At 41.3% G+C, this 18,697-nt stretch overlaps 1 protein-coding gene across 4 annotated transcripts in view; it reads left to right on the plus strand.

The window, feature by feature from the left end:
* Positions 1-18,697, plus strand: part of MRPL48 (mitochondrial ribosomal protein L48) — a 49,787-nt gene that overhangs the window by 18,430 nt on the left and 12,660 nt on the right. For all 4 annotated transcript variants that reach the window (XM_082343242.1, XM_082343239.1, XM_082343240.1 and 1 more), the window contains one exon: positions 4,391-4,479. In XM_082343242.1, coding sequence (XP_082199368.1) covers positions 4,391-4,479 — 89 coding nt within the window. The remainder of the gene's footprint in view (positions 1-4,390; positions 4,480-18,697) is intronic.

The following is an 18,697-nucleotide window of genomic DNA, read 5'->3' on the forward strand; positions in this document are numbered from 1 at the left end:
GCAAGCATTTGTGGCATTTTCACCTGAGATGTGTCATCATCTCAAAGATCACTTTTGGTTCTGCTACTTGAAACCACTGGTGGGTGATTGAGTTTCTGTGTACTTAAAGATGGCGACGAGTGCCTGGGTTGTTGCTGTTTTTTAATTTACACAAAATATTTTACTATATAATGGAGGCATGGGAGAGCTGCAACTGTAAACTCTTGATGATGTTTGTATGTTTAAGGCAGCACAGAGACGACATTTAAGCTGGCCATGGAGGCTGTGAAGGATATCACCAGTCAGAGAGGTGCAGTCCCAGCATGGGGGACAGCCCAGCACCACACAGAGGCATGAGAACTGCATGGTTTATACAGAATGGCAAGTGTAGCTCTGTGGCTGAGAAGCAAGGTTTTAAAAGTCTGGAGGATGGAGAGTGAGGACGTGAAGTGGTTGGAACTAGATTATAAAATTGAGACTCTTAAATGCTTGCCTAAAGAGTATGAACTTCAGGCAGTGGAAAATCATCAAACATTTTGAAATATAGCAAGGACCTTCCTTGTCTCATTTATTGGTGTTACTGTAGTGCCTGATACAGTGCCTGGCACAGAGTAAGTCCTTTTTAAAAATTGTGTGTATGCAGTGAATAAATGGTTGAATTAATGAAAGAGAATAACATGATTAGGTTTGTGTTTTAGAAGGATTAATTTGTCAGCTTTAGAGGATGGAATAGAGAGGGGGGTGTGGATACAGGAAGACTAACAACAACACCTTAGCCAAGGATACTACTTGCATCTTTGCTTGAACTTCCATCCACACTCCCCCTCCCACCACTTTCCACCCACAACAACCAAAGTGATCTTTTAAAAACACATTAGACATATAATTTCTCTGCTGTTCAGCATGAAATCCAAACCCTTAACATGGCTCAAAGTGGTGGGTTCCAATCCACTGCCCTAATCTCTGGTGCACTCAGCCCCTCTCGCTTTGCTTCAGCCACATGGACAGTCTTTTTGTTCCTTGAATGTGCCAATCTGTGTCCCCCTCTGGGGCCCTTGCACATGCTATTCCCTCTGCCTGGAACATTCATTCTCTATCTTTTTACGTAATAAACTCCTATCTGCCTTTCAGGTCTCAATTTATTTTATTTATTTATTTGAGTAGATAATGCATGGAACAAGTACATGGAACAAGTTTTAAATGATACAAGAGTATAAAGTCGACAGTAAGTCTCTCTCTCCTGCCGTCTAGCCACTTCTCCCTGGGGATAACCACTATTACTATTTTCCTCTGAAATCTGGTTTCAGTTCACATGTCATTTTTTTTAAGAGGCCTTTCCTGATATTCCAATCTAAAATAGATCCACTGATTGTATTGCCATAGCGCTTTTTATCATTCATCACAATTTGTAATTTCATATTCATTTTGTGACTATTCCCTCCTCCTACTAGACTATAAGCTCCATAAGCAGAGTTTTGTTGGCTTTGTCCCCTGTTATATCTCCACCTCTTTGCATCATAAGTACTGAATAATTAAGCCCTTCCTAAACTTTTTGCCTGTTTCTGTAAGCTCATCTCTTGCCACCCTGCTGCTTATACTCTGCCTTGAAATTCTCTCTCTGGGTCTTCCCCTCCCCATACTGTGTTCTCTCTAACTCCTAGTCATCTGTCAGGTTTTACTTAAAAGCCACCTGCTCTAAGAATCCTTTCCTGACACCACAAGTCCAGCCTTAGTGCCTCTCTCATGTATATAGCCCTTATTGTAGGTAGCCCTTATCACCTGCATTGATATTACTGTCTCGCCACTAGATCATAGATTCTGTATTGCAGGGACTTTGTCTTTGCCCATTGTTACAGCTCCAGCATCTAGGGCAGTGGTTGGTACCAACCCAGGCCTGCCATGGATATTGGGTTGGTTGTACATTGCACAGCTCTAGTGTGTGCCATTCACATGGTTGTGAGGGTATAATTGTTTCTGGATACCCCGGTGGGTAGTAATACATATTTGTTGAATGAATAAACATGCTTTGGAGAGTTCAGTGCTTTTTAGGAGGTCATGTTTTAAAGTCATAATAAAATCTTTTTGGATGGATTAATTTTCAAGGCTCTGATCTGAGGATGATTGTGTACCCAATCAAGGGGATTTGGATATCAGCTCTTTGGGTGGGGCCCCAGGTTGCAGCGTCTGGAAACTAAAGCCTCAAAGAGTCAGCTGGGGCTGTGGCCAAGACGATACCTCAGTTATGTTCAGTGCTCTTTGGAAGCCTCTGCCAAAAATACCTCCTTCTTCCATGCGTGGTAAACTCTTACTCCTCTTTCAAGAATCAGCTGTTGGGACTTCCCTGGTGGTCCAGTGGTTAAGAATCCACCTTCCAATGCAGGGCACACGGGTTCGATCCCTGGTCGGGGAACTAAGATCCCACATGTCGCGGGGCAACTAAGCCTATGCGCCACAACTAGAGAGAAGCCCATGTGCTGCAATGAAAGATCCCGCATGCCGCAGCGAAAATCCTGCGTGTCGCAACTAAGACCTGATGCAGCCAAATAAATAAATAAATAAATAAATAAAAGGAAAACTGACTTAAAAAAAAAGAATGCAGCTGTTACCTCTCTGAACCTATTCCCCTGTACCGTCCTCCACTTCTCCCCGTTCACCCCTAAGGTGGAGTTAGTTGTTCTTTCCTCTAGGTTCCTTTCTCTCATCTCCATTAAAGTATTTTGTACACTATAAGGTAATTATCTGCTTTCCCATCATCCTTCCCCAGTACACATTGAGTGTCTCTAGGGAAAGTAGTATATTTTAGTCATCTTTGTGACTGTCCCAGTATCTATTCAGTTGTTGGCATATAATAGTAAATGTGGACTACTGCACATCATGGAAGTGATCCATGATATACCAGGGTTGTCTTGATGAAATACTGTGGATTGTAAACGTAGGGAAAGTCTCTGAAGCCACGATTCTTGATTGGCCTGGCACAGAGCAGACCTGGTTGGAAGCACATTTTAGAAAAGAGAAGCTTAAGAAACATTTCACTTGATGTCATTAGACTTTTCCACACCATTTTGTGTTTAGCCCCCCACAAAGTGGTGGCCCTGGGGAGATGCAGGACCACAGGAGCTGGGAGGAAAGGGAGCATAACCTAGGACTAGTACTTTTCCAGAAGGTAGGGAACAAGCAAGAGAGACAGACAGACATAACAGAGCTGTGTAGGGCTGGTTCCAGTGAAGGGTAGAGATAAGGAGCTGATATCAGATATGGGAGCGATCAAGTCTAGCTAGATTTTTTTTTTTTTTTTAATTTGGCTGCATCGGGTCTTAGTTGCAGCACGCGGGATCTTCGCTGTGGCATGCGGGATCTTCCGTTGTGGTGCGTGGGCTTCTCTCTAGTTGTGGTGTGTAGGCTCTCTAGTTGCGGCACGCAGGCTCCCTAGTTGTGGCGCGTGGGCTTCAGAGTGCAAGGGCTCAGTAGTTGTGGCGCGCGGGCTTAGTTGCCCCGCGGCATGTGGGATCTTAGTTCCCCAACCAGGGATCAAACCCACGTCCCCTGCATTGGAAGGTTGTTTCTTAACCACTGGACCACCAGGAAAGTCCCTAGCTAGATTTTGTATTCCAGAAATTCAGATGCTATAACACATCTGAGAACAGGCTGTTCAGTCACATAGACCTGGGTTTAAATTGCAGTTCTGCCTTTTACTTGCTGGTTGACCTTGGCCAATTCCTATTGTTTTGAGCTGCAGTTTCTTTATTTGTAAATGAAGATAAAAATAATGAGGATTAAAGGAGAATATGTATATATCAGCAAGTCCTTCTTTGAAGGGAATCTGGGTGGCATATCTCTGGGTCTACCACAGTGAATATGTGTATAGAGATCCTATTTTTTACATACACACTGTTCTGTACCTTAGGTTTTTAGTTTTTATTGTTATTCACTTAACAAAGTCTGTTGGAGATTATTACATATCAACACAAATAAAGCAAATTAGATAGTTTAAAAAACTGTGGAAATCTGTGATTGTCCTTTTTCCTGGTTGTATTTGCCACCTGTCTCTTTCTCTGAACAATCCTCATTGGAAAACTTCAGAAGGATTATTGCCTATTGAGGAACAGAGAAAATGAGAGCCCTGTGAGAATGTATTTTGTCCCCCTACCACCAGTGGCTCTAGCAGGAGAGAATTTCTCAGTGAAAGGTGGGTGGTGGGGATTAGATATAGTCCAGGGGCCAAACGGAGAGAAAAATGGGGTAAACCGAGTGTCAGCTCAGGATCAAGAAATAGCTCTGGTTCTTTAAACCAGCAAGAGGCTCACTATCCCCAAATATTCCATTTCACGATGGAGAATTTGTCTCCTCATGTATGATCTATCTGTCCCTGGAGGAGCTTTGAAACAGGTTTGTCTTATTTTCTCTCTTTTAGGTGGCATTCTGCTGAGCATCAGTCGGCACTACAGGTCACAGCCCACGCATGGCATTGGAAGATACAAGCACCTAGTTAAAGCACAAGAGGTAAAAGGGGCAGGGGTCCTTTAGAAAAGGATAGTGTGCAGCTTTTACAAAGACCCCGAAGATCAGATGTGTATAGGTTGGATTACACTGGAGCTAGAAAGGATAGAGGGTTGTCCCTCAGTCCTCTCCAGTTAATTAGTTTGGATATGATCCAGAGTGGAGATGTTTTTGCCAGTTCCTAATCTTGTCCCTAGGCCAGGTTATCACAGTGAAAAGCAAATGATTTGGTTTTATTATTTGTGACACTTAAAGAAAATATCTTCTTAGTACTTAGTTCAATATGGACCTCACAATGGAAATGATATGTTCAGTTCAGTTGAATGAATGGTTTGTGGCACATAGAGGTGGATTAACATTTTCAGCCAAATAGCTGATTTTTTACAGTATTTACAGATTTAAAATATGTATGTGTTTCTTGAATCCATTATCACAGATAACTGGGAGTTATTTCTAAATATTGTAAGATTATTGAGCCTATTTCTTTGGCTCCAGCTGAAGGATTGCTTCTGTGGTGGTTAGATTTTTTGTGCATTTGCAGAGGATTTTGTAGTGGGATGGACACAAAACTGGCTTGAAAGTCAGACAGTCTAGCTTTGAGTCACGATTCTATCACTTCCTGTAAACAGTATAGCTAGGAAGATTTTGCTGTTCTACTTGGAGAGATTTCAACATCGCTTTTGGTTCTTTGGCTTAGTTCGATGCTCCCATGCAACCCCGCACATCTCCCATTGCCTCTCACCCTGGCAGAGGTCCAGCACCACTGCATTTGGGCCTCAGAAGCCACTAAACTTGCCACGTTCTCCTGAGCAACATCCTTATATCAAGGAATTTCATGACAGGAATGTTACCACACCTGAGGCTTGTATCAGGCACCTTCCCAGCAGGAAACAGCCCTACTAAAATTGTTCCTTTGTGATGAGAAGAGTACTGAATTGGGAACAAGGAAACTTGTGTTCTAGGCTTGGTTCTGCCAGTTATTAGCTTCATGATTTGGGGTAAGTCAACCTAACCTCTTTGGGCATGGCAGGCCCTGAAATTATATGTAAAATGTTTTCTATGTGTGATTTTTCTGGGAAGAGAGTCCATAGCTTTTGTCAGACTCTTCACAAAGTTTGAGAAACTCTGGATTAGAATATCTTCAAGAGTCTTTCAGCTCTGATATCATGTAACTCCATAATGCTATGATACATTTTTCAAACATCTATTATGTGCTAGGTACTGTTGGGGGTGCCTTGCCTATTCAGACTGAGTTGCAATAAAATTTTATAGTATGAATGAACAAGACCTGGTTCATGCTCACAGGGAGCTGATAAACCACTAGAGATAAGACACAAATAATTATGCTCCCAAGCAGAAAGTGACAAGTGCTAAAAGGAAGATACAAAGTGCTATTTAAAATTCAGATGAAGGAGTGATTTACACACTTTCTGAGTTGTGACACCTCAGAGTAAGTTCTTGGAGTTGTTTTATTTTGGGATATCCCCCTTCTAAAAGTCTCACATAAATTTAGCAGGAAATAAAATTAGTTTTGTTTGGGTGTGAGTTTTTTGTTTTTTTAAATTTCTTGGGATCCTCCCTCATAGATAATTTTCTGTATATACCATGCTCTGGCCCAGTCCTTGGCTTGTTATAAAAGGAAGCTTAATGGCATGTCTAATGCCATCTGTCCCATCTTTCTCTCTATCCTCCTCTCCCATCTCATGGATACCATACTCAAATCATCATACTGTTTTGAGACCTCTCACATGCTCTTCTGTCTACTTGGAAGACCTGCTCTCCTTCTTCACTTGGCTAATACATTCTGAACATCTAAATCCCATTGAGGAAGCAGGATGAGGAGGGGAAGAACAAATCTCCCTTTCTGAGAAACCACTGATTGCCTGCACTGGGTTACTTGTCCTACCATGAGCTGCTGGAGTTCCTTGTGCTTCCTCTATTCTAGGACTGGCTGCTCTGTTTTAACCACCTGTTTTGATGACTGTTTCTCCTCCTAGATGATGAGCTTCCTCAGGGTAGAGGCCATGTCTCATATTTTTTCTGTATCCTCAGTGTCCAGCACAAAGCCTGGCATCAAGTAGAGGACAATAAATATTGACTGAGCTGAACCTAAATGTGGTTATTGGAGCTGCCCCGAGGTTTTGTAAATCAGAGCTGGCAAACAACCCATTCTCTGCAAACAGCTGCCTCCAGATGACCTTGGTTGCTTGAAGGGAGTGATGCTCCCTTTTGTTAGGGCTGTAGGCTTTTCTCTGATGTCATTCATTGTTCCAGGGTGGCTAGCACAATAGGGCTGGATAGTGATGGAAGCTGCTAGAGGCTCCTCACTTCCCGCACGGAACAGCACAATGAAAACTTTCATCCGCCAGCTTACAGAGGCTCTGTCCCAAGTCCCTGTCCCTTTTGTACCCCTGGGGAACTGGACTGGAAAAGCTAGAAGTCATCTTTTGGCTTCCTTTCTCTCCCTGAACTTAGAACCTAGAAAAAACAATGAACAGCCATATTCCCATTTTTTCTTCTCTGACTCTCAGGCTGGCTCCTCTACTCTCTTGAGCCTTACATCCCTGAGACAAGAGTTAATTCTCATGCACAAAGTGGCCAACCCTTGTCCCTTTTCTGCTGGTATAATCTCTTCACTCCTCCTTCCAAAGGTCCCACACTCAGCCTTATGACTCCTGAACCTTGGGAAGGAAAAGGCATATCTACCTCACCTCAGCTTTCCTTGCCAATACTGGTTTTATCTCTATCTTGCATGGCCTGGTTTATAACTCTAGGTTGATTCCCATCCCTCTATCCTGTGCCCTTGTCCTTGATGCTTCTCTGAGGAGTTAGTGAGAAGAGAGATGAAAACGAAGCTTCCTCTTGGGTGGCAGCATGGGGGATGATAGCAAACCATTTTTTCTGTATCCTCAGTGGGATTCCGGGTCTCTCAGCACAGACCCAATCTCCTTCTCAGTGATTTCCCATTTTGCACCCTATACTTCAGGCACATTTTCTCATACACCCATTCTGTCTCATGTTTCTGTGTCTTTGTACATGCTCTTTCTTCTTTAAGACATGATACCTTCCTTTTTCTTCTCTCATCATGTAAGACCCACCTTGACTCATGGCAGTGAGGGATCACACTTCAGAGCATATCTGCAGCCATAGCACTGTGTCTCAGTGTGTAATCTCATTATTCCTTCAAGGGCCCTGCATCATTCTGTTAAATTTAAAAGGCTTCAGATTGTTTGGAGTGATTTTTATTTGATAAAAATAAAAAGAATATAGTCCTTCACATTCGTATAGTGCTAGGTCATATCTCCCAAGACCACTTACTTACTTACTTGCACTCAGCTGTTGTTCAGCCTCCAATTTTAGGGTAATAGCAGCCCAAGAATAAAAGCATTGCCAAGAGGAAGATGTGAGAGGATGAAATGGAGACAACATAAATTGCTGTCAGTTTTAGCTGTTATATGTTCTGTTTTTCAGGCTCTGGGGCAAGAGAGTAAGGTTTTTGAACTCAGACAATTTATTTCCTCTTTGTAGAATGGCCACTAGGAATCAAGATACCTTTTCTCTTGGAAACTTCATGCTGTTCTGACTGTTGACATAGAGGAGGTGTTTGTCATTTCTGATACCTACTTATTTTATTGTAGCACTCATAGATTGATCAGCTCTAACAGGCACAAGTCTGTGAGGAGACTGTGACATCATTCCCAGAAAAATCAGCAGATCAGAATCACTTTGTGGTGATAGTCCTAGCTTCCTAGAAACAGAAAGATTGGTTTTGCTGGCCTGGTGACTGTAGGGCTAGACAAGGATTATAGGACTGGCTTACAGAGAGTTGTTTTAAACTAGCATCCATGTTTTCCCTCAAGTCTGCCTCTTGTAACTCATTGAAAAGAACAACCGTTATTGAGTGTCCGCTATGTGCCAGGCACTGTGCTTTGCACAGATGATGCTGTGGTGAGTGGGACACAGTCTCTTCCTACAAGAAGTGTGAAGTGGCCTGGGAAGGATAGTGCTCAAAAATGTAACTAAAATACACGTGGGAAGTGCTTTGCTAGGGAAATGAACTAAATATCAAGAGAGCAAAGTTAAAGATGCAGTTCTCCCTGAAAGGGTCAGTGGAGGTGTTATAGAGTTCAGCTCAACAAACATTTATTAAATACTACCTGTATTCTTGCACTGAGTATGTAAAGTGAACTGACACTCATCTAGGAGTATGCAGTTGCTTGGGGTAGCTGGAAACACTGGGGCTGTAAAAACTATAAAAGAGTTTCCCAGAGCTTTTCCAGGCACAGAGCGATTCCTGTGAAGACCTAACTTGTAGCCTGTGCCATTAGAGCACCCTGGTCTCCAGCCCACTGGGCTCTCATCCTGCCTTGCCTGTTCTGCTAAATTACAACAGTGTCAGAGTTTTAGAGAGATTCATATTTGATATGAGTAAAAGTAATGATCTCTTTCCATTTTCAAAGTGCTTTCACATCCATTATCTCAGTGCTTCTCAAACCATAGGCCCTTGGAACACTGGTGATCCTAGAATGGAACCTCTCCTCAGGTTTAATAATGGCAATCTTCCACATTTTAGAAAGACAATTAAGTTAATGGATAGAATTTTCTAAATTTCAAGTTTTTCTCCCATCAGTTTCACTTGATGAAAATAAATGTTAACAGAGAAACTCATATGTTTTCATATTTTTTGAAATGCAGAGAACTCCATTTATATAATATAACCATATTTTCTGCTAGTTAAGTCATTCTTGTTTTATACAATGAAAGCACATTGATGAGTATTTCATGTGCTTCACAAAGGGAAACGTGAGTTTTTTCTTAGGCCCTTTGTAACCAACAGATTTGAAAACCATGCTTTTTGCTTCACCAAGTATCCTGTGAGGTAGACTGGGCAGAAAAGGAAACTGAGGAGCGTAAGTGATTTCTCTATGACCATATGGCTAGTAAATAACAGAATTAGAACCAGAATTTAATTCAGCTCAACTCAACATTTAATATTGCTGGGCTCTAGGAATAGAGAAATGAATGAGACATAATACTTTCTTATTGAGGTAGTGGTTTGGCTGCCATAAGAGGGAGATCCACTCAATCAAGGGGCTTAAACAAGATAAAGTTTATTTTTCTGTCATATAAAGTATAGGTAGATATTCCCGCCTTTTGTTTTGCAACACTTATCATACTGCTTCTATCTCATAGTCTGAGATGGCTGCCTGCACTTAAGCCTTCATGTCCACATTCCAACCAGCAGGAAGGGGAAAGGGAAAGCAGTATGCGTTAGCTCGTATCCCACTGGCCAGAACTTGGTCACATAACCATACCCAGCTGCAAGACTGGTTGGGAAATGTAATTTTTGTTATAAATGGTCATGTGCCCAGGTAAAATTCAGCAGGTCTGTGGTTAAAGAGAAAAGAGAGAATAGATATTGAGGAAACTGGCAGGCTCTGCATACCTTCCTTAAAGAGAAAGACGGAGATTAAGAGAAATGTTTTAGAATTAGGCAGACCCAAGTTAAAGATTCAGTTCTTATGCTTACTAGTGTATGTCCTTGGGTAAGTTACTTAACTTTACAAGCCACAATTTTCTTGCCTTTAAATAACCATGTTATTTAAATGCTTTGTGAGAAGTAAGTTAAAAAAGAGAGTTTTAAGTACTTAGCACAGTGTCTGAAACATGGAGCCCATAAGTAGTTACTGGTGGTGATAATGATGATGCTGATGATGGCATTAGTCCCTCTTTTTACAATCCTGTAGCACTCTATTTTCCTCCCTCAAAACATGCATCTTCTTATAATTGTTCTGTGTATGCCTTTCCCAATAGATTGCAAGTTTCAGCAAGCAGAGACTATGGCTGTCTTATTTACTATCATATCCCCATTGCTAACCCTGGTCTGGCTTATCACTATTGGTTAGAAAATATTTGTTGAATAAATGGATACATGTGATAAGTGATAGTGGTGTATAATGGGGAGGGGGTTGCTATGGGAACACATAGGAGTAGTACCTAACTCAGCATGAGAAATGAGGGAAGGCTTCCTGGAAGACCATGAACAGAGTCTTAAAAAATGACTAGGAGGGACTTCCCTTGTGGTCCAGTGGTTAAGATGCCACGCCTCCACTGCAGGGGGCACGGGTTCCATCCCTGATTGGGGAACTAAGATCCCGCATGCTGCTTGGGTGCCGCAAAAAGCAACAACAACAGCAACAAAAAATTACTAGGAGTTAACTCACATTGAGGATGTTGGGTGAAGAGTCAGACTCTGCAGGGAGGGGAAACATTCTGGGCAAAGGTGGAAAGTCTTTGATCCTGGAGATGCAGTTGGGAAACTTTTAGCAGTTTGTTAATCCTGGAATCTCAAGTGGGCACTAGAGGATGATGGGACATGAGACTTGAGAAGTAGACAGGTCTAGATCAACTTTTTTTAAAGTTGCCATTTATTGAGGAACTACTATATGCCCTTATATGTCACGCAAAAAACCTAGGAGTACTGACCTGATCATTGCACTTTCAGCTGCGGCCACCTAAGGTCATTGCTCTTGGGTTTTAATTGACATGGTGCAGCAAGGTAGCTTGTGTTGAACTTGCCATGGGAGGTGGGCTGCTTGTTATGATTAAATTGAGAGGATTGGTTCTTTTTCTTCTTTTTTTCTTTTAAATTAATTAATTTATTTATTTTTGGCTGCATTGGGTCTTCGTTGCTGCGCACGGGCTTTCTCTAGTTGCAGCGAGCGGGGTCTGCTCTTCATTGTGGTGCGCGGGCTTCTCATTGCAGTGGCTTCTCTTGTTGCGGAGCACAGGCTCTAGGCGGGTGGTCTTCAGTAGTTGCGGCACATGGGCTCAGTAGTTGTGGCGCACAGGCTTAGTTGTTCCGCGGTATGTGGGATCTTCCCGGACCAGGGCTCGAACCCGTGTCCCTGGCATGGGCAGGCGGATTCTTCACCACTGTGCCACCAGGGAAGTCCTGAGAGGACTGATTCTTTCATGTGTGTCTTCTCTCTCTTTCTCTGAACTGTAAGCCTCTTTAGAGCTGGGACTGTGTTTTCTCTTTCTTTGGTCTCTTTCCTTAGAGTGGTTGAATCAGCACTTTGCACACAGCAGGTGCTTAATAAATGTCTCATTCTGTAAAGCATACCAATAGGATACTAGGAGCATGCTTACCTCCAATTTGCAGTAAAAATAATGTCCTATCTGTGTACATTACTCAATCTTTCTTTAAAGATACCACTTACTGAGCAACTACTATATACCAGACGTGTAACCACTGTGTGCCAGGCTTTAAAAGCATTATTTCATTTTACAGTATTACAAATGGTATGTTTTATTTAATCCTCAGATATGCTGTGGTTATTAAGGACCCTGTTTAAGGAATCTAAGACTCATTAAATAACTTGCCCAAGTGGCTAGTAATTTCCAGAGCCATTATTTGAACTGACAGTGGTCCGAATCCATCTAATGTCCATGCTATTTCCATTTCACATAAATTCACTATTTTGAGCTTCACAAGAACCTTAGGTGTTACAGATGAAGACACTGACACCTAGAGAGGTCACTCAGTGTCATGCAGTGACTAAGACAGTACTTGAGCCCAGATTTTCTTTTTTTTTTTTTTCGGCCATGCTGCGCAGCATGCAGGATCTTAGTTCCCCAACCAGGGATCAAACCCGTGCTCCCTGCAGTGGAACCGCGGAGTCTTAACCACTGGACTGCCAGGGAAGTCCCCCAGATTTTCTTTGGCTTCCATCTTAAGTCTAGGGCTCTTTATGCAGCACCAGGCTGAGCCTCTCTGCCATCCCAGTCAGGGTCAGGCCTTCTGTTTGGTGTACATTTCTTGAGTGTGCTACACTGAGTTATAAACATAACCACTTGATTTCTGTGCACCCTACGGCTCATTATGGACTGTTCAGAGTACCATCACCAAATCATTTAAGTCCCCAGGTGTAGCTTTTAAAATTTCCATCAGCAGAATTTCTGGAAGCTGCATATGCTGCAGGCCTGTCAGCTTTTCATTTGAGGATTAAGATGATACAATTTCTTCTCAACTTTCCCACCCTAGAGAATGCCACCTATAGTGATAGGCAGCTACTATTATCACTTTTGCAGAATCTAGAGGAGAGAGCCTGGGTTTGGGGCCACAGACTCAGCTTCTAGCCATGGCTAGACATATAGTGGTTGCCTTTTCCATTTCCTTACTGTTGTAACGTTTAAACAAGTCATTTCCCCTTTCTGGACCTCGACTTCCCCCTTATATAGAATTAGGGGAGGAAGGAAGGAGCAACTAAGTTATCTCTAAGTTACCTTCCAGCTATAACAGTCTGTGATTCTAATCTGAGTCCTTTCTCTATCTGTTCTTTGCCAGCAAAGTTTCCCAGTAGCCTTGGCCAAATAACATTCCTTCAGAGGACCTCAGTTTTCTGTCTGTAAAATAGGAGTAATATGGATATTTCTGTACAAAAATGGTTTAGTGATTTATCCCATGGCCCATTTTGGGCATCATATTGTACTTCTACAGGGATCCAAGGATGGCCGCCCTGGGCCAACTCACGGTGAATCCAGGTCAGTCACAGGAGTACCAAAGTTTGATGGTGGACAGTAGTCCATCTTCCCTGCCGTCTTTCTTGTAGCCTCCATTCCTTTCCTGCCTAGCTCTCCTTCATGGGCAGTCAGGGTGGCCTTCCCAAAACACAGCCCTAGTCATGTACATCCCTTGCACAGATATCTTTAATAGCTCCCCATGGCAGTCATGAAGGTCTGAACTCAGGCAGTAGGAATAAAAAGGAGGGGATGAGAAAGATTGAGCAGGTAAAATTATAGGAACTGGTGTCTGAAATCTCATGCACTCAAGCTCTTGCTGGGTATGCTGTGCCCTGGCTCAGAACTGAAATATAATATCACAGTGGACTCCTGATGGTGTGGATTGGTCCAGGCAGATCTAGGCCAACATGGAAAAGCAAGTGAGATGCCAAGAGGGATACTAGAATCAGCTTTCTTCTTTTTGTTCTCCTAAAGTGACACCTTTGAAGAGCCCTGGCATTTTCCCTGGTTAAGAAAAGCCTCCTGCAGGCTTCAAAGAAGCTCCTCCCTTCCCTGCTGGAAAATTTCAGTCACTCCCCTTTGCATTCTGACTTTAGCATTCTTCACAGCTCTGACTGCAGTGCTGTCATGATGAGAAGTCTGGATCGCTGCATTTGGCCTCGGTTATGGTGGGCTCTGCAGGAGAGCCAAACCCCTGCACCTTTTTTTTTTTTTTCACACACACATTTTATTTTTACAAGAGATAAATAGACTGACACCAAGCATTGTACATGGATGACCACAACAAAAGCAACAATGATTGCAATTACCAAACATGAAACACACTCATACTATGTCATAATATTGACATTCAGTCCAGTAGTCCTCCACTGTAACAGCTCCTTTACTTTGCAGTGAAAATTGATTTGTATATTCTTTGCCTCTGAGTCCTTGTGGGATTTTTTTTTTTTAATTCAAACAGAAAGTCACAAAAATTATACTCATCCTCATCAGTTCACTCAGTCCCATGTAATTTTTTTTTTCATCTTGATCTTTTGTTAGCACTTTTATGAGTTCATCAGTTTTTCATTAGAGTTCTGAAAATGCTTATTCATTCAGTTCAGCAGTACAGTCAGTTACCAGAAACCTGTACTTGTCAGAGTCTTTTCCATGAATTTCTTGAAGATGAAACCCTTTTATAGGAACATATTTGCAAAAGCATCAGAGTACACCCAGAACTGTCTGTAAATGACAAAAGACTTAAAAAATGACCACGGTTAAAGATTTGATGAAAGTTCATAATAATGCAGTTGACAAGAAAATTAGTTATTTCTGAGATATACATTTTAAAGTGATAACTAGGATTATGACTTATAACATTATACCAGAAGACATAAGATTTTTAGAAATTTCATGTAATGTCTGAAACATTTATATTAACATATTTCCATACAAATAACCCAATGAAAGTTTAGTATTAGTTGTTTTGTTTGTTTGTTTTTTTTATACTGCAGGTTCTTATTAGTCATCAATTTTATACACATCAGTGTATACATGTCAATCCCAATCGCCCAATTCAGCACACCACGATCCCCACCCCACCGCAGTTTTCCCCCCTTGGTGTCCATATCAAACCCCTGCACCTTGATGGTTGGTTATAGAAGTTGGCTTCTCACTCATAGCAAAGTCTAGGACCCTGGGGTGACTACCACTGTTAAGAACTTTAGTAATGCAGAGGCTTCAGTGGAAAAATTTCTGCATTGGTAGTCAGGAGGTCTGGGTTAGTTCCTAGGATCTGTCCTGTGTGGCTGTGTGACTCTGGGGGACATATTTAATCTCTTTGGGCTTCATATTCTTCCCTGCAAGGGTGAAGAACTGGGAAAAAGTTATCTCTAAATGCCATCCTATTCTAAAATTCTAAAATAGTGATTCACTGCATGTTGTCTCTCTGCTGGGCCCTGTGCTAGATGTGAGGAATATGAAAATGAAAAAATAATAATAAAAGTTAATGTTTATTGAGTGTTTAAATATGTGCCACAGGTTGAATTAACTATATACAGTGTTTTGTTCAGTTCTCAGAATATCCCTGTGAGATCAGGTTTGTCATCAGTTTTACCGGCCTTGTGAAAGGACCATTTCTTGGTCCTCTGTTTCCCCAGATTGGGCCCCTGCTCTCTTAGACTGACCTGGAGAGCATTGATGTGAGAGAACCACTCTAGGTGCTCTGCTAGGAACACCTCTGCTGTGGCAGTAACTAGGCTGTTGGCTGTTAGATAGGGGTGAGTTAAGACATGTAAATAGATCCCCACCCCATTTTTTTCTTTAAAAAAAATTTCTACCAAATAGCAAGATTTATTCTAAATCTCCAATAATTAGGACAGTGTGGTATTAGCTCAAGAATAGACAAATAGCCCAATGGAGCAGGATAAAGAATATAGAAACAGATCCAGGTATCTCTGAACATTTATTATATGACATAAGTGACACTGCATTGCAATGGTGCTGGGGTGCTTGGGTCAATTGGATTGAATAGTCATGTGAAAAAAACTGACTTGACTCCTATTTCACACTGTACACAAAAATCACTTAAAATGATTGTAGATCTAAATGTAAATATTAAAATAATCAAACTTCTAAAAGGTAACATATAAGAATATCCTCATGATCTTAAGGTAAGCAAAGATTTCTTAAACAGGACACAAAAGTCACTATAAATATAAAAGAAAAAAATGAGTAAATTGGACTACATTAAAAATAAGAATTTTTGCTCATCAAAATGCACCATTAAAAAGTGAAAAAGGATGACACAGGGAGGAAGAAGATATTTGCAACATGTACGTTTAACAAAGGATCATGTCTAGAATATAGAAGGAACCTCTGCAAATCAGTAAGAGAAAGGAAGGCAACCCAATCTAAAAAATGGGCAAAATACTTGAATAGGCAGGTTATAAAAGAGAATATCCAAATGGCCAGTGGACATATGGGAACACGCTCAGGTTCAGTAGACTTAAAGGAAATGCAAGTTAAAGTCTCAATGCATTACCACTTCATACCAACCAGAATGGCTAAAAGAAACCAACCAGAAAACCTGACTATACTAAGTTTTGCAAGTATTGGCAAGAATGTAGAGCAACTAGAACTTTCGTGTACTGCTGGTGGGAGTCTAAATTGGAAACCACTTTGAAAAACAGAGAACTTATTAAAGATGAGCCTCTACATTGTCTGTAACTCAGTAGTTCAAGTTCTGGGTATATCCCCAATAGAAATACATACATATGTTCACTGAAAGATACATGCAAAAACATTGGTAGCAGTACTGTTCATAATGGCTCCACACTGGAAACAACTCTAATTTCCACCTACTGTAAAAAGGGTAAATAAACTATAACATATTCATATAATAGACTTACTGCGACAATGAGAAGGAAAGAATTCCTGTTTCACCTAAAACATGATGAATCTTACAAACATAATGAGTTAAAGAAGCTGGACACAAAAGAGAACATAGTATATTATTCCATTTTCACAAATTTAGAAAAAAGGCAAAATAAGCATATGGTATTAGAAGTCAGAATAGGGGTCACCAATTTGGGGGTGCTGGTAGTGGTCTGTTTCTTGTTCAAGATACTGTTTATACAGGTATTTTCACTTTGAAAATTCATTGAGCTGTGTACTTATTTATGCATTTTTAGTATGAATATTGTAAAAACATTTTTACTAAAAAATTTTTAAAAGCAAGGTAGATTTTAAGATTCTAACTTTGAATTGATAAAAGATTCATATTATTAAAAATTCAAAAAATATAGAAGGGAAATAGTTAAAAAGTCTACTTCCCATCCCTGTGCCCCAGCCATACAGTTCCCTCCCTCATAGGCAGCCAATGGTATTAGTATTTTTGTGTATCCTTCCAGAGTTATTTTTTTGATATGCAAACAAATAAATATGTAAGTAATTAAACACACACATCTGTTCTCCCCCACCCACCCTTTGTATATGTATGGCAGTATTCTGAAAACATTATTCTACAGTCTGCTTTTATCATTTAATTTATCTTAAAAACCTTTCTGTATCAGTACATAAGGAAGTTCCTTATGTCTTCTTACAGCTGCATAATGTACTATTGAATGGATGTGCCATGTTTTATTTAACAAGTTCCCCTCCTGATGGGCATTTAGGTTAAATTATTTCTGGTTGAGAAGCTTTCTTGATCCTGATCTATGTTGTGTTACATATCTGTTTTCCCAGGGCTCATACTTTTTACAGCAGTTTGCACAGGTTGATATGTAGTGAAGCAATACTTTATATGAAAGAGAAAGGTAGAAATAAAATAATTTGTCTGCCTCTAAGTTTTTAAAAGGAAGGCTGTCTAAATAATTGGACTGCAGAATTTCAAAGCTAGGAGGGCTGGAAGAGAAGTAATTCTGCACTTTCTTGTGATTGATTTCTTTAAGATTCCGATGAAAGTTAAGATTCTCTCCTTAGAAAAAATGTGCACACATGTAAAATTTTGCATATAAGTTTTGGGGTTGACACACCCCTTGAAATTCCTTTATGGATTCTAGATTAAGAATCTGTTGGGAGGGCTTCCCTAGTGGCACAGAGGTTAAGAATCCGCCTGCCAATGCAGGGGACACGGGTTCAAGCCCTGGTCCGGGAAGATCCCACATACCACGGAGCAACTAAGCCCAAGCGCCACAACTACTGAGCCTGCACTCTAGAGCCCGTGAGTGGCAACTACTGAGCCCGCCTGCGCGCATAGAGCCGGTGCTCGGCTACATGAGAAGCCACCGCGATGAGAAGGAGCCCGCGCACCGCAACAAAGAGTAGCCCCCACTCTCCGGAACTAGAGAAAGCCCGTGCGCAGCAACGAAGACCCAACACAGCCAAAAATAAGTGAATAAATAAATAAATTTATTAAAAAAAAAAAAAGAATCTGTTGGGAATTCCCTGGCGGTCCAGTGGTTAGGACTCTGTGCTCTCACTGCCAAGGGCCCAGGTTCAATCCCTGGTCAGGGAACTAAGATCTCACAAGCTGCGCGGCATGGCCAAAAAAAAAAAAAAAAAAATCCTCAAGAATCTGTTATCTAGCATAACCCCATTAATATAAAAATTGAGGGCTTCCCTGGTGGTGCAGTGGTTGAGAATCTGCCTGCCAATGCAGGGGACACGGGTTCGAACCCTGGCCTGGGAAGATCCCACATGCTGCGGAGCAGCTGGGCCCGTGAGCCACAACTACTGAGCCTGCTAGTCTGGAGCCTGTGCTCCGCAACAAGAGAGGCCGCAATAGTGAGAGGCCCATGCACCGCGATGAGGAGTGGCCCCCGCTTGCCGCAACTAGAGAGATTCCTCGCACAGAAACGAAGACCTAACACAGCCAAAAACTAATTAATTAATTAATTTAAAAAAAAATCCTTAAAAAAAAAAAAATTGGGAAACTGAGGGCCAGATTTGGAAGGTGAGTCTCAAAACTAGTTAATGGCAGAAGACAGTCACATGTATTTATGTTAAATAATGCCAGCAATATTCCCTCTCCTTTCATTGACTGTTGCTACAGCCCAGAGTGTCAAGGGAGGCTGCCCATTCCTTACCAGGAAAAGTTCAATTTATAGGTAGGGTAACCTGAGAGAAAAATGGTAAACAAATTTAATTGAAAGATTGATTTTTTTAATGTATATATATATCAAGACGGTATGGTTAGAATTTCTTGTACAATACT

The sequence above is a fragment of the Balaenoptera borealis genome (genome assembly GCF_965194805.1).
Source record: "Balaenoptera borealis genome assembly, chromosome: 11".
Classification (NCBI taxonomy): domain Eukaryota; kingdom Metazoa; phylum Chordata; class Mammalia; order Artiodactyla; family Balaenopteridae; genus Balaenoptera; species Balaenoptera borealis.